General features: G+C 36.9%; 1 protein-coding gene across 7 annotated transcripts in view; it reads right to left on the bottom strand.

Moving 5' to 3' along the window:
* Nucleotides 1–17,354, bottom strand: part of atrx (ATRX chromatin remodeler) — a 146,013-nt gene that overhangs the window by 71,565 nt on the left and 57,094 nt on the right. For 6 of the 7 annotated variants that reach the window (XM_069892818.1, XM_069892822.1, XM_069892820.1 and 3 more), the window contains 6 exons: nt 8,876–9,009; nt 7,177–7,371; nt 6,889–7,000; nt 6,676–6,772; nt 5,455–5,661; nt 2,130–2,274 (listed from right to left, as the gene is read on the bottom strand). In XM_069892818.1, the coding sequence (XP_069748919.1) occupies nt 2,130–2,274; nt 5,455–5,661; nt 6,676–6,772; nt 6,889–7,000; nt 7,177–7,371; nt 8,876–9,009 (890 nt within the window). The remainder of the gene's footprint in view (nt 1–2,129; nt 2,275–5,454; nt 5,662–6,675; nt 6,773–6,888; nt 7,001–7,176; nt 7,372–8,875; nt 9,010–17,354) is intronic. The other variant, XM_069892819.1, reaches the window with a different exon arrangement.

Raw genomic sequence — 17,354 nt, forward strand, 5'->3', positions numbered from 1 at the left:
GTAACAATATATAAAAAAAAAGGACTTGTTGGGCACCAAAGAGAGAATGTGCACGTTTCACTGGAGGTGGTGGGTGTAGATTAAATGGTTACCTTGGTTTTGCCCTTTCAGTGACATTGCCCCTTTTACACCCTCCATGCAACTTAGCAAGCTTCTTTTGTTACCTTTCCATTTATAGACAGCATGGGATTTGAATCCTGGTCCCGATCACTGGCAATGTAACAGTGTTACGCTAACCTCTACATTAACTGTACTGCCCCATTGTATCAATTAAGTGAAGGGGGCAATTAGACAAAAGAATGCAGCAATTGCAAAATGCAGAGTAGGAAGGCATGGTCAGAGGACAGACTGGGCACATCCTCAACACCCACCACCTCCAGTGAAATAAAAAAATACAAAACAAATTGAACTTGAGGTACATTAATTTCTGTATTAATCATCACCATCCCAACTGAAATAATCAATTCCAACGTCTTTCCTCCAAATGAAAGCATTGATGAAAAGCATCAATGTTAAGACCACGTCCTCTGGCTCTGCGTGAAGATTCTCTTTTTTATATATATATATAAAAAAAAAATATATATATATAGTTACCCTTTTGCTTTTAATGCCTTGGGATTTTAATCATCATACCTCAACGAAGGACTGAAGCCTGAAATGGTAGATATACATCTTTATCTTTGTTTAAGTATGCTGTTTGACCTGCAATATGTTTTTACTTGGGATCTTTATTGATCTTGTATGTCAGTGATACTTTGCAACCCATCTTTGCCTCTAATCCTTTAAGGATAACTCAATATTCTGTACTTCTGAAGAGCCTCCTGCATTTTATCATACAGAAAATACCTTGCAGCAAATCACAAATATGTAGCAGCCTTAAAGCAAGAAGGAACCACTGAGAGGCATTATAATTTTGACTTTTGGCCAAAATAGGTACACGATTTCCAACCATTTTAAAGGCCAAGTACATTTGTCACCATTAAGTACGCACTACTACTACTACTACTACATGTCCTGCATAGCGTAATTTTTTAAAATAGTAATATCTGGCTCTGAGCCCCTTCTACCCACCACAACAATCATTTACCCTTTTTACACAGAGATTTCACTTGGCGTGCGAAAGCCAGGTCAGGTTGTTCACACTGAACCAAAAGCCAGCTCTGATACTACCCAGCTTGCCAGGTAATTATGGGGATGAAAATGACTCCCCATTCCAGGTTCATTGCGTTCACTCAGGTAAGTGAAGCAGTTAAAAGGCTGTTAATTCCCATCTTTCAACAGCAGTGATTAGCACACAATAAATGCTCCTCCCCACCTCCCACTCATGTCACAAAATCAAGTAAATGTTTGAACCTGTGTAGAGTTACCCAGAAGGAAGTACAGGTAACAGAATCAGATCAGCTCATTCTTATACACAGCTTTTTCCATTTATTTACTACTTTTAAACGGTATTGCAATGTTACTTTACAGGAAGGAAACATCCTAAATTTAGCATAGCTAACAGCTATGACGAATTTAAGACGAATCAACTATCTCGATCAGGACTGTTCCCACCACCCCCCCAAAAAAAAATATCAATTTTGCTTCATAGCTTTATGGTCCTGCTGTCTTTTGTCCTCTGCATTCTAATTTGAATGTCCAACTGCACAGTGCAGAACAAAATTTTCCTTACATATTCAGTTCACTAGCAGAGGTTAGAGAAAAAAAATACAATAAAACTTGAGTGCCTCCACGCTGTCTGCTGAAAAAGTAAGGATCTTCCAGTAACCAGCCACTTCGAATCCACTGCCCATTCCCACAATCACCACCTGGCAGCGTGTACTCCTTCACTACCTTTTTATTCAGGGTTCTGCCCGCTTTTTTTGATGGTAGATGAAGAGTTTTTGGCCTAAACCATTGGTCTATTGCTTTCCATGGATGTTGTCTGCACTGCCATGACACATGAATTTTTGCATGTCGCTTTAGTTTTCCTAGCATCTGCAGACTTTTTATTTGTTGCAGTTAAAGTTATTATGAGCAAATTGGTCTAATCTTCATAAGTAGAAACATCAGCTTGATAATATTTGAGCTTGGATCTTCATACAAAGCAAATTCCCTATGAACTATTATTTACATACAGATTTTCTCACCGTCGACTTGATGAGGTTTCAACTTTCGCACCAAATTTCTATGGACTTGGACGAGGCATTCCTTTGTCTCCTTATCTTCATCGAGAATTAGTTTGGTGGTTATTGGACAGTGTATAGTTGATATGTCTTCCAGTACTTCCACCTGCTGTACATTTTGAAATTTAGACAATATTTTTAATCTTACACTAATAATGAATTTTGTTCAATTGAATATTTCACAAACCATGTCAGGATAAAAGCTATTAAATGTGGATTTTACTTAATAGCAAGGTTGCACCAAGAAAGCCATCATTGCTTATTATGAACTGCAAAATTAATATTTCTGGGTGGTGTAGCCCAAAGATATATATATATATTATATTCATAACTAAATCAATATGGCCAAACAGTTCCAGTGCATTTACAACACTGCCACTCACCGTGTAAAACAGGAGATTTAGTTATATCCTGCCTGTAGTAAATAATTTACTTCAGAATCAGCAGAAAAGTGTTAATAGCATTGCTGACAACTACCTCTAAATGGCATTTACTCACTGATAGCTCATACAAATTCCAGGTGTATTTTACAAGTACCATGTAAATGTACTGACGACAAAGGAGCATGTGACAAGCCCGGAATCAAGGAGATCTTGTAAAACCAAAGTCGATCTTGTAAAATCAAAGTTGATGGGAATCAGGAGAAATTTTCCATTTTCATTAGTTATGGTTGTGAAGAAGATCGTCTTCATCCCAGAACATTGTTGTAGAACTTCTTAAGGTTAGTGCACCAAGGTATACTATTTCAATGACCACCCCTACTTCCTCCCCTCCCAATCTAGTTCCATTTGCCCATCATCCCCTACCCAAATGATCTCATCTGTTACCACCAAGCCTTAGTCCCACCTCTTGTGCTACTATATGCTGGCAATCTTTTCTCAGCTCTGGGGTAGGGGGTTTGACCAAAAAACATTCACCTTTTGCCTCTAGAGAAGATGTCTAATCAGCTGAATTTTTCCAGTACTGTATTTTTAAATTCTTCGATTACTCTCAGTTCATTACAAGACCAGAAGGATCACTGACAATTTGGGATCACTCAGTCCATTTGCAACTTTCTCTGCAAAGGCAGTCTGTGCTTACATGTAATGCTGAACAAAATTCAAGATTAAGCTGACATGTTGCAAGAAACACTCATACATAAATGCAAGATAATGACTATTTCAACAAAACAACCTAACCATTTCCCTTGACACTCAATAGCATTCTCATTGACAAGTTTTCCATCACCAATGCTGTGGTCGGGGTTAAGGGAGTCACAATTCAAATGCACTAAGCAAGCTATTTAAAAACTAACAACAAGGGCATTTCAGAAGTTGGGTATTCTTTGGAAACTGGTTTATCCCACACATTTCAAAGCCTTTCTAGGATCTAAAAGTCAGAAGTATCCAGTGTAAGGGAAGATTCTTCAAGACTATATAACTGGCCTCCAATTGTCAGGACGAGTGCAACTCAACAGAGCTGTCCATGGTCTCTTGCACTGTCAGATTGAGATCACCCGCAAATTGGAGGAACTACACATCCTCCAACCAGATAGCATTAATATCGACTTTTCCGGCTTTTACTAAACCCTCCCCCCATCGCCTTCCCTTAGCTTGTCTCCCTCTTTTCCTTTCACACAAGCAAATTCTCATCTCTCCTCTTATATCTTATTAACACCTTTTGTTAGTCTGGATTCCTGTCCTAGCCAGCATTGCCTGAATTCTGAGATTTTCTGCTCTTGGCCCATTCTACTTATTCCTTGAAGAAGGGGCCAGGCCCAAAACATCAAGAATACATCTTTGTCAAATCCTATGGTCGCTGAAAGACCAGCTGAGTTACTCCAGCATTTTGATGTGCTTATACCAGCTTAAGGGAAAAACAGCCAACTTGATTGTTTCCTGAACACCAGGGGGTCTCAAAGTCGTAGATATTGACCCCTGGGGCGGGGGGGTGTGATGGAACAATCCAAGGAATCAATAAATGACACTAGGTCGATAAATGGCAGGAGGAGGGGGGATTGAATAAACTTTTGATGTTAAAAGTAAGGGCGTGTCTAGGGAAAATAGCACCTTTCATGAGAGTTGGCCTTGGTCACTGCCATATTGTATTTGATTTTGGCATCTTGAGTATAAGTAGAGAGCAAAGGACTGAAGGAGCAGAGAAGGAGGTATGTGTCCAACGCCTCTGCCACCCACTCCCATCCAGCGCTGCCAAACACCCCAAGGATTGCATGCCTTGGGGTCAGTGATGGATCAAGGATTCCACGAAGGGGTGGATGGTTTAAAATGTTGAGGGACTCCTGCCGCACACCATCCAACACTCTCCTTTACCATCGGAAGGTGGTTGCAGTATTTACCATTTATAAATTGCAAAAAATAATGTAACAGGGATTCTTCATCATCTCCAAAATCCAAGGCCAAAAACACAGAATATCATCTCTATACCACCCTCTAAGTCAAAACACTATTTATACTTTTTCCATCCAAAATCCTGGAATCCCTTGCTTGTGAAAGTATCCTCATTCTATAGGCAGCAGCGTTTCTACATGAATGGACACAGTTTTCTTCTCAAAGATAATTAGTGAGAGAGGATATATGATGATCTTCACAGCAATGCCCCCTATCTCATGAATAATCCTCCAATGGTTTAAAAATGCAATAGCTTTCAATAATACTTAAATTATTCAGTGACTATTACCCTTGTTCTCAAAAGCTGACATTCATGAAGAACATTTTGACATAAATTACAAATAACCAGAAATAAACGAAAGTTGTATCACTTCAGTAACAGCCCCCCCTCCAAAAAAGTTACAACATAGGATTTCAAATTAAACTCTGCATTAAAAATACCTTAGTATCTCTAAAATGGCCAATATTTTGTCATTCATAGATAACCCAAAAAATTGCACTCTTCAACCTCTGAAATGTACATAATTCATATCAATCTATCATGGCAAATCCTTGACTGGAAGTTTATTAACCAGGTGAGTAACAAAATTATATAATTCAGTATTTCTTTTACTGATTGGCATTAAGAAACTCTGAGGTGAGATCAGTGAACAAATGAAATTCATGATGTATACTGAATTTGCATCCAGTCTCTGTTTACTTGCCACCTTCAAATAGAAAATGCATCAGATGAACACAGAACCTTCCCCCCCTCCCCACCACAAGATGGAGAAAACAAGCAATGCAAAAATATGAGTTATCAAGTCTTAACTGGCAAGTTTTATTGGATTATTTTCTATGAGGATCCACTAATCATCTAAACAATGGAAAATGTATATAAAAAGTAATCGATAATTCAATACCTCTCTCAACTTTTCCCTCTCTTTTTCTCTATCAGCAATGCGTTTTCTTCTATCTTCTTCCTCCTTCAAAGCATTTTGAGTTTCTGTTCGCAAATTACCATCTTTCAAAATCTTCCTTATTTTCTTCCGACCTTTTCCAGGGGATTTCAAGTCATCTTCATTTTCTTCTTTATCACTATCATTTTTACTTTCAGCTTCTGAGTTGCTCTGTATAATAAATTGAATGTTAACTGTGTTGACACGCATTAAAATTCTTACATTCATTGTGCACAGACACAAGGTCTTGAACATTTTTGGTTTCCTCATTTTCTTAATATTCCTATTATTTTTAAGGGGATAATCTTCTTATATTAAAAATTGTCATCAACAGAATGGAAGCATCGAAGAATTACCCAGAGAACACTTAAAAAACCCCTCCCAGTTAAGGAATACAGGCCTAATGACTTTAATTTTTCAGATCGAAGGAGCATTTTGAAAAAAGGAGAGGACTCTTGGTGCACATACTCCTGAATGCAGCAACACAGGTGGATAAAGTAGTTAAGGCATTAACTAGTAGTTACTTCATGAACTGCTGGACAAAATACAACTGCAGGGAGGGACAACTATACAAATGTTTAGACTATAATTTGAAGTACTGGGCATGGTTGTAGCCACCAGACTATAGGAAAGGTATGATTATATTGGATGGGTTGCAGACAAGATTCACCATAATGTTGAAAATCAACAAAATTTGCAGATGCTTGAAAATTACAAAGCAAAAAATGCTGGCAATGCTAAAGCACGCAATGCTTTCTAATGTAGCAATGAATGTTAAGAATAAAGTTAAACTGTGGACCTTTTCTATTGTAGCACTGAATGTGGCAGAGAATAGCATATTTAAAGGATTAAATGGTTACAATCTACATTTTTCACTCAGCTGAAAATTAGGGAAACCCTCAATAGGAATGTCTACAATCTATTTCCATGAAGAAGTTTATTTTAAATACAAAAAAGATTTTTCTGCAGCATAGAGAACATTCAAAATAAGCAACTGTCATATCTCTAATTAATTTATTTTGCATTTACACAGTTTTTCACCAAAATAAGCTATCAATTGAAATAATAATGAATCGGACCTAGGCAATGAAATACCGTGGATAGAGTGCAGTTGTAAAAAAAAATGTCCAATATCAAAGTGTCAGAGTATGTCGACAACACCCAGATCAGCCTCCATAAAATCACCTTTTCACTTGATGAGTTTTCCTGAACTTTAATTCTTCTTCTTTTCTTTTTCTGCAAGTAGCTGCGTTGGTTTTCCTCTGCCTCTTTCTTAGAGGCTCTGAAAGGCAATGCCAAATAATGCATTTAACTTTGTTTGAACCTCCAACATTAGATACTATGGGGATACTAAATATTACTTTTTGTGCAAATAAGCTTGATTTTCAAGAAATATACCTCGTCCTTGGACGTTTCCGTTTATCATCCGATTCACTTTCTTCTTCACTTGATCCAGATTCTTGAAAATCAGAGTCACTCTCTTGTTCAGTAGTGTCTTCATTACTACTTACTGAAAGTAAAATTGAATGAGATAATAAAATTAACCATTTAGCAAGGAAAAATAGATGTGGAGATTCCCTATTAGAATCAGTATGTACAATATCTAAATTAATTAGGATGCAGTACATCAAGTTCAAAGCAACACTTTGACCCAATATTTAGGCTCGTTATAAAGTCCAAGAGTACCTTTCCTTCTGTTCTTGCGCGTGCCTTCCTTTGTTCCATCTTTGACTTTAGCTCCTTTCTTTTCATTTCCAGATTCACCATCACTCATTGTGAGTTTATGCCTCAAGAGTCTATGCCTGTAGCGGGGCTTCTTTGTCATTTCGAAGTCAGAGTCGGAATCGGAATCCACTTCATCATCTTCTTCTTCCTCTTCGTCTAAGTTCAATTAAGGATCAGTTTCGCTTTACTAGAAATAACCACTTTAGACTTAAATTATGAATTTCAGTTTTGATTTTCATTGATACACGGTTTAAGCTATATTGCATTCATGAAGTAGGTGAACCTGTCCATTTTACATGAAAATTTAAGATATTAATGTTAAGATTCCAATTCTTCAAAAAGTCATCAGCAGGTTTTATCCTGTGATACTTTAACGCAAAATCCATGCCCAGGTTTTAACTATCAAACTTATAATTCTAAACTAAATGATGAGAGGACAAGTCAAACATAATTTTCCATCTTATTTTCCACTAATAAAATGCCAATGAAATACAAATATTTTCTAGTTGAATATCCTATTGTTTTTAAACAGATTAAAAAAAACCACAACCACTATGGCCTTCAACCCACCAAGTTGTAGGATTCTGTAAGAGCTGAGCAACAAGCATCGAATTGAAACATCAGTGGGAGAAGGCAATGGTCAATGCTTCAGGCCGAAACATCCACCATTCTTTTACTCACACTGATACTGCTCAACCTGTTGAGTTCCTTCAGCAGACTGTTTCTTGCTCCAGATTGCAGTCTCTCATGTCTCTAATTTAAACATGCTTCAATGCAGTGAAGAACTGATCAACCGTTGGGAGATTCTGTTCTTCCAAACTCTCATCATCGACCATCATGACCTCACAAGCTATTCAAATGGAAATATGCCCTGATTCACAAATAACTCAGTCAATAATCACAATTAAAGATTACCCTACTATTAATCTTTTGTGGAATATCTGGCCCAAAAATTAGAACCTTGCTTTACTAACTTAATTATTCTCAAAGTTCAAGGCATTTTAGGAATTCTTGAAAGATACTTTATAAATCCTTCTTTCTTGTACCACTGCTAACTTTTATCTTGGCAATTTGCTTTCAGCTACCTTTAGGATTCACTAAACAAAAAATATTTTGATATTTTATCTCAAAGAGCCAATGAATATTTTTATTTTTTATGAATCCTTTTTTATGCAAACTTCAAGGATTATGAAGACATATGTCAGCTAACTTAAAAACATTGCAAATTTTGTGTGGCAAACAGATGAGAATAAAAGTAACCATTCCTTTATATGTGTATCTCAGAAAACAATTTGGATATATCCCATTGCAAAATTACAGATGAACTATTACAACCATTTTGACCTGCACTATTTCCTATTGATAAATTACATCTTGCATAAAAGGCTGCATATTAATGTCTGTACATGTGCATATTTTTGAAAATTCATGGCATAAGTAGATCAATATAATATAGATGCGGAATTAAACAAAATGCTGGTCTATTATAGTACAAAGTTTGAATAGTAAACCAAAGAAGGGCAATGCAATTGCTGATGTACATCTTCAAGTCCATACACAGGAAATTTAGTGCAAGAACTTTGTTTTAGAAAAGGGACAAATAATGCTTGAAGGGCGGAGGAAATATTGACCATGCTTTTAAACAGCTTCTTTTCCTTACCATTTTCTTCTTCATCTTGTTTATTTCTCTTATCAGATTTCTTATTTTCTTCTTCAGATTCTTCCTCTGACGATTTATCATCATTAGATGATAAATTTGCATTTATTTCTGCTAACAGCATTTTCTTGGCAATTCTGCCAAAAGAGGGGAAAGAAATTGAAAATTTCATATTGAAACTTATGTGAACAGTACCCCTCAAACATCTTCAAAACCAGTTTTAGATGCAACAAATTATATCAACTCAGTTAATTTGTATACATTTTAAATTTTACATAAAGTCCAATAATTGGAGGAGAGGGGATTAAGGTGAATACAATGAATTAGCTGAACAGTTATGGTTTTAATTTTACACAAATTCAAAAACCATTGTACTAATCAGTAATAATTCATGGGCAACGGGAAAAAATAATAACCTCTATATTACCCAGAACTGGATCTAGAACAAAATGAAGAAACATTCCTCAAGGACCATTAGGTTTGTTTTATGTGGAGTTACCAAAAATTCTCCAAAACTATAATTACCCGATATTATGTAAACATATTAGAGATTGTAGCATATGCAGATAATATCAAAATCGGAAGCTCATAGTAACATATTTTGAATAAACCAAATTAAAGCAAGAAACATTAAGATTGTTTCAAAACAATCCAGCCCATTGGATTCTGCTCATGTGCTTTTCCAGTTTCATTCAAGGCACATTTGATTGACTATACTTAACCAATAACTAGTTTTACTGTTAATGTGAAATTTTATCAATTAATCATTCCTATACTGCTCATTTTTTTGTTCACTTAAATTGAATGCAAATTTCAAAAAAAATCTCGTTATCAACCACTAAAAAGGTGGATGGTAAATGCAAGTTGCCGAAGGCAAGAAAAGGAGAAGGTAAAGGAAGAACATAAATGAGGGTCTAGCAATTTGTTAGATCTTCGTGATATTGGAAATCCACACAAACGTACAATATGCGCAGAGAAACGTAGCAATTTATGAATGGCTTTAATGTCATTAGTGAATTTTGTGAGGGACCAGTAACAGAAAAAGAGGTCAAGAAGATACTTCACTGAGATCCAAGATGGCAGTGAGGGGCTCGTAGGGTGACCCAAGAGCTCCCCAACGAAAAGAGAGTAAAGGATAGCTATAAGAAGATCCCCTAAAACAAAGGCAACCAAGAATATGAACAGAAGAGTGAGATGAAAAAGAAAAAAAGAACAAAAGACAGGATGAGATAGACTCACTTCGCGGTGATGGTGGAGGCCGACCCCGGGGCCTAGCAAGACATTGGCGCCAGTGGTAATGACAACAGAGCCCGGAAGCTTCCCAAGGGAACAGGAGGGATGGCCCCAATAAGGTTGGATCTCGATGGGGCCCGGGGGAAGGACGTGATGAGAGCACTATCTGATGCAGGAGATGCAGAGGCCCGAGGGCTGAGCCAAGGCGACAGCGGGTGCGCTGTCAGGTCCGGACTGTTCGGGGACCTGAAGTCAGGGGAACCCAGCTGAGGAGAAGCTGACGCTGACACGTGTGGCCACAGGTGATGGATGGTTCGGGAACCCGAGATCGGGGGAACCCAACTGATGAGTGGACAGGGTGGTAACGGGAGAGTCAGGGACCAGAGGGGGAGCCAAGTCAAAGTGGAATTGGCGGAGGAGAGAAAGACCCCGCAGGCTGGAGGAAAAAGTAAAATTGAAGACTAGGACTTACCTGGTAAGGCTACTTCAACCGGCGGGCACGAAGAGGTCGGGTCTGAGGCGTTGGAGGGCGTTCAAGGTGTCAGGCCTGGAGGACTCCAGGAGCAGTGTGGCCAGGGGGATTTGGCAGGAAAACAGCATGGCAGGACGGCCTGGAGTCAGAAAGCGAGGTGGAAGGAGAGGAAGATCAAGAGAATAAAAGGACATTATAGGGAGGCGAAAAACAGATAAAGGGAGATATTGGCCATTGGCCAGCTAAAAAGAACTTTGAAAACACTGGTGGCAGGGCAGGAAAACCTGATAGAAGGGGTATCTGAAACAGCAGAGAATTGAGAGTGGAAGAAAGATTGGATAAGAGGGAGAGCAAAATGGATGCATGGGAAAGGGAAAGGATAAAGATGAGGGAGAAGATCCCTTAGAAAACATCAGCAGGAGGAATACAGTTAAAATTGTGGGGGTGAAGGAGGGTAAGGAGGGGAGAAACATTGAGTTCCTGAAAAAATAGATCCCAGATGCATTGGGTAGGGAACAAATTTGAAATAATCTAAGAATGGAATGGGCCCACCGGTTTCTCCCCCACCCCCTTTCCGCCTGAGACTAAACTCAGTAGCTCCTTCGCTACCAGATACAGAGAGAATTTTAAAGGTGGCAATGGTGAGTGCTGGGGGGGGAGGAGGGGGGTGGGAAGGAGAGAGATGGGAGAGGTGGAATATGGGAAGGTTTTATTCTACTTGGACAGAAGCTCTGGAGGGAATTTGACCTGGTTAAAAGGAATAGAGTTTACCCGTTGAAGATAGTAAGGGCGGGAGGGGAAGGAAAGTTTTTTTTAAGAATCCAAGAGAGGCAATGGACTTAAAGAACCTGGCCAGTGCTTCGGGATTAAATGTAAATAAGGTAGAAAGAGGGAATCAAGGGAAAGAAGGACTGTAAATATTATAATTGTAAGGAATATGAGGAGGATGTGTATTTTTTTCCACAATATTACTGTTTAAAGATGAATGTATATTAGAAGTAAGAATGAATACGGAGAGCTCAAGGAAAGGGAGGAAGATACAAGTAAGGTAATTTAAAAGATGGTACTTTCAGTTGTATGAGGGTGGGGGAGGGATAAATACAGGCTCTGTGTGTTAGATGAATGTCAAAAAGATTATGTTTGTTTGATGAGTCTAATAAAATTAAAATAAAATATTAAAAAAGATACTTCACCACTTAATATTAGGTGGCCTACATCTGTTCTTAAATTAATAATTTGTACTTTCCAGCCCAAAGAAGAGTTTGCAAAAGAGAAAAGATTTTTAAATATTTAAATCTAATAATGAACTCACGCCAGTGTTGGTTGTCACAACAATGCAAATCAAATTTTTTTTTAAAGTTTCACATTTTTCCTAATGCAATATCTTTAAGCAGCCTCAGGAGGGAGTCATATAACCAGCAAAGATATGAGCTCTGTAATGCATATTTTGTTAATCACTCTAAATCTCTGATCGATCATGCTTCTGTAAAAATTTCCTTATCAAGGACTGAAGTATGGTGATCACTGCTAATTTCTAACCACAAATTGCATTGCTAGCATTACTGGTTAGTCATATCCTACAGAAGCCGTTATATTGGCCCACCATATCCACACTGACCATTCATCAAGCATCCATTTACACCAACCACGCATGGATCCCACTTTATTGCTCCCAACTTTTCCATCAACACCCATTTTCTACCATTCAACCTCACACAAAGGGGAATTTACACTGGCTAATTAACCTAATAATTCATTTGAAAACCATGATCCCCCTCAAAAAAAACAACACAGAATACCGACTGGTCAGGATTGAACACAGGTTGCCCTACACGAGCTGCACTGTCCATTATAGAAACCTCACTTCACTTGCACTAACATTACAATGACGATCCTGTCTACATTACACATTAAAAAAAATCAGCCCACCTTCCCTCTTCTGCCCTCATGTCATTCTTCAAATGCCTCCTGCATGTTTCTTTCAAGTATAAATAGGAGCAACAATTCTGCTCTCCTTCATGAATCCATTCATTTTGAAATCAATGGGACACTTTCTAACATACATCTTTTGAGCCAGACATTTTTTATTCTTTCTAAATAGGAGGGTAGGGAGCATTAGCAAAGTTATTATTTATTCTACCATGAAGATGACCTGATGTAATCTCAAGTCTAACTCAAGTTACTTTGTTGAAATTTTCCAAAAATATGATGTGAAGCTGCAGTTACATTCTTCATATTGAAATCAAATTAACCACTACTCAATCACAACCTAAAACTGCCAAACACAATCTGATAGAACTCAGCAGGTCAAACGCTATCAGTGAGAGAAAAAGAATGGTCAACTCTAAGCCAGAACTCTTCACCAGGACCAAGGAAAATAGTATAGAACCCAGTATAGAAAGACCAAGGTGGGGAGGGGTGAGGCAAGCCCCACCTGGGTTAGAAAACCACAAAATGAAACATGATGAAAGGAGGTCAAGGATCGGCAGATGTCAGACAAAGGGAGAGACAAAAGGCAAGTAACTGTGGAAGACCCAGGCAGTGTTGAGTGTTGATTAGAAGACAAAGGCTGCCTGTCCTGGAATCTAAAAAGATGAAAATGCTGGTATAAAGAAGCTTTTACACTACTTTCCCCAGTCCCAATGAAGAGTTTTGGCCCATAACATTGACCATTCTTTTTCTCGGTTGTTGCTTAACCTGCAGATCCTCCAGCAGATTGTGCTTCACTTCAGCTTCCAGCATCCTCAATCTCCTGTGCATCTCCTAAACATAGCTGCCTCTTGTTCTATTTTCCCCATCCAGGGAAAATTCAAATTTGAAGATTAGCCACAGAAATGAACAATTTTCTCTCTACTTTTCAAACAAGTTGCAAATTATCCTGGTACACTACTCCCACCATATGCACTTGGTAATCAACGGTACATCATTCCTTGAGCCTTGTGTAGCTACTTTCCCTATCCACTACAAGTTCAATATTCCATGTAATCAACTGCCAGTGAGGAGAATCAATAGGATGATATTTCTTTGCAAACTTATAGCTTCTTAAATTACTGCTTCTGCAATAAATTGATAATACTGCTGAATTTTTCACTGCTAATAATCAGGGTCTCCCAATATATCCCACGATGAACAAAACTCCAGTTCTTCCACAGTTAGTGAGCATAATGGAGAACTACAATATCCAATTCTTGGCAGGCCTGTCCTTTTTAAGCCATCAGTGAAATTCCTCTTAAATTATCAAAACATCCTCAACCTCTGTATAGCCTGTCTCTATTAAAAATAATTAGAACCCAACTTTATAGTCAATTATACATGAACCAATATATTTATAGAGAAGTGTGTGGGGAGGAATGACTTATATCACTATACTATCTGTACATTATTCAATTCTTCAAAGTCATCCTTCCAAAGAAGCCAGGATAGCAGCCAAACAGACAAATTTTTAAGACACCAGTAGTTCAAACACAGATCACATGACCATGTTCTTCTGCTGAGAAGAATGACAATATGAATTATGCATAGTCAATTACATTTTTAGCTCTATCACAATTTCAATCACTTCTATGGAATTTGCCTTTAAGTTAACCAATTAATTTTTTTTCCAAGATATGAACATGAATTAGTTCAAAATCTTAAGACGTAGATATTTTAGCAAGAAAAAACAGGTCCAATAATTGCAATTTTAAGAATGAAACCAAAAAAAATTGGTTAAAATACTCAGCATGTTGCTTCAGAAAAATGAGACGGTTAACCTTTCAGAATTTTTAACCTAGGAATGACACCTTAATGGTAATCTTTATTAGTAGTGCACTTAGTTTTCACAATCTACTAGTTTGCTATCTGTACTTGCACAATCAAACTCAAATTCGAATTGAATTATTTCAAACAAACGTGTACATTTGAAGAAACCAAACATTGTTTGTATAAATACTGTGATCATTTCAGAACAACGTGGTCCAAGTGGTTCTCAGTGCTCTGTTGGAATAGAAAGCAGCATGCGTTTACACTGGGCTGTAGCGCGATTTCAAAACCAGACCTTGTTTGTAGGTATCAATACTCTGAATGGAAGCCGTTTGTTGACAAATGTTTTATTTTAGGTCCCTAAATGTTTTGATGTGTCCATTAATGAACGTTATAGCTTTTAGAAATTATAGGGCATATGCATATTTATTTGCAAGAACCCACTTTTTTGTGATCTGCAGGGTGTCTGTGCCCCTACCTCTCATGGATAATGAAGATTTAATAGAATTCAATGTACCCATCAGAGGAATTTATAATACAATTTCACATCTAAACATTTAAGAATTGTGCGGAGATACAGAACTGACCACTGCACGAACAGTTATTAACCAAGAAACATAGCTACATGCAGCATCTTAAATCAGGAGACATGTCTGATTATTTGTTTACACCTGAAGATAAAAATAGCTGAGTTTCCTTTGTCTTATGCTTTCTTTACTTACACTGTATTAAATTGTGATGATGTGCAGGATCTTCTGGTCTTCTGCGTATTCCGATTCCTGAGCTGGCCACCAGACTGAAGCTGGTACTTTCACTTCAAGTCAACTAATCAGCTGCTCAGAACAAAATCCATGGCACACTGGGCAACAAATGTAGTGGTAATTCTTCAGTCAACTGACCCATCATCGTCCATTTAGTTCAGGATCATTTGAATACTTCCGGTAGCAAACCCATTTCAAAAATCAAGGATTCTGTGCCAATTCCTTCTTGCAAATCCATTATACAAAGGCTAAACGTGCAAAATAATAGAAATGTGGCTCCCTCCCCTTTCAACTTCATTACTTCAGGACAGCAACTTTAACCCATGAAGAAACAGCAAAAATTTCTATATTCACAAGGAATGACATAGCAGCTGAGTTTACTGCCAAAATCCTGTAATATCATCTTTAACACAGGCTGAACGGAAACAAATTTGTTTTAAGGTACAACCTCTGACTACAAAAAAAAGGATGCAATTCAAGCAGCAGATACACAGCACAACATACAAATATTGAAGTATCAAAGAAATTCACTGGAATTACTTGACAATAATTCAATATGCACAATTCATTTTGCTTGTGTAAAATGCATTGCCTAAAATGTGACATGATAAGCCTCAAGTTTTAATTAAGAACTTCAAAGTACTCAATCCTTTGCTGCATTTCACCACAAACTGATTACTATATTTCACAAGATAACTTTTTTTCATCTTGGCATTATACAAATGCACAAAATATTTTATATAATTGAATTAAAAATTCAATTTTATAAGTTAACATAACTAATCTTCAAGTTTCAAGAAGCAGGTTACACAGAATGCTGTAGAGTAGTCCGCAGAAGGCAATAGATGAGGAATATATCCATACTTTCCCCATAAGAATGGGTACTGAACCAAGAGAGCACAACCACCTCAAATAATTATTGTAACAGAAAATAACTCCTTGAATACATAGCTGCAAAGTTTACAGCACTCAACACCAGAAATTATGATTTGAAACAATTTGCTTGTATTTTTACAAATATCAATTTCAAATTATAAATTAACAGCATATTCATCTAATAAAGAATCATAATTTTCAACAATGCATTTAATATCAAATAGAGCTTCTATTTGAAATTTTGATATTGATATTCTAATACGAATATTGATAAAAATCATTAAGGCAGAATATTTATGGTAAAACAACTCAAACTTGTATTTGCTGTTGGTACTGTATTTTTGCAAATTTAAGTATTGAATATTTCAATCAACATTTTGACTTCTACAGATCTAATCAGACACTTGAATTGTAGAATAAATTTTTTAGACATATCTGAAACAATCTTTCAAATAATGAAAGAAAAGTTGTGCACCGAGAAGGTAAAAGCCAAAGATGCAATCATTCTCTAGATGAAAAGTTGCTCCTCCAAGGACTAATAATTTTGATTTGAAAACTTAACCAACATTTAAAAAAAATTTGAAATGTACACTTTCATCGTTTTTCCTTTTTAAATGCCCAGCCCCTACCACAATGAAGGAAAATCTGGAAGTACTTTATTTAGGGCCCCAAATAATATGTAAATGCATAGAAAATAGAACCATGTTAGCTGATATCATGAACCACCACATGTTACAAGAGAAAAAAAGCCATTTCCTTTAAAGTCTAATCATTCATTATTTATTAATTCCAGCCAGATAATTATTTAATAATCTAAAGGCATTGCCAGGAATTCTCTAATCACAACTATGTGGAAAAATATGTTACAATTCCCTTTTTGAATGCTTATATTAGCATGAATTTCTGAGAAATCTTTTCAACTAATAAATCCAATTTATCCTTACTTGCCTTTATAATCTTGAAATCCTACTTCACAGCTCAACCCTCAAATAGCTCAGCTCTTCAGTAAACAAAGATTTTAATTTCAAGTCCTTTATAACTGGAATTTCTCAACCATAGCATGACCAAATTTTAAATACATGTTGAGTAGGTCAAATTTGGTAATTATTTTTTCTTATCTCATCATATAGTCTGGTCTCTGGCTGTGTATTCTTATCTTTCAGGTGAAAAATAAGCAAGTTGAGTATCACATTTTATAAAAAACCATCGTATTTGCATACATTACCAATATCAAATTTTTTCTTTACTCTCAGAATCAGAGGAATTCAATAGTTAAATCTAATTTTTGAACATTTTAACAGTTAATATTTCTTAAGCACTTTCAACTTCATAGTGTTTCACATGGGATTATCAAAAAAGCAATATTGACCAATTTTTGTATGCCTCAAACAGTTCAAAT

The sequence above is a fragment of the Narcine bancroftii genome, chromosome 8, assembly GCF_036971445.1.
Source record: "Narcine bancroftii isolate sNarBan1 chromosome 8, sNarBan1.hap1, whole genome shotgun sequence".
NCBI lineage: Eukaryota > Metazoa > Chordata > Chondrichthyes > Torpediniformes > Narcinidae > Narcine > Narcine bancroftii.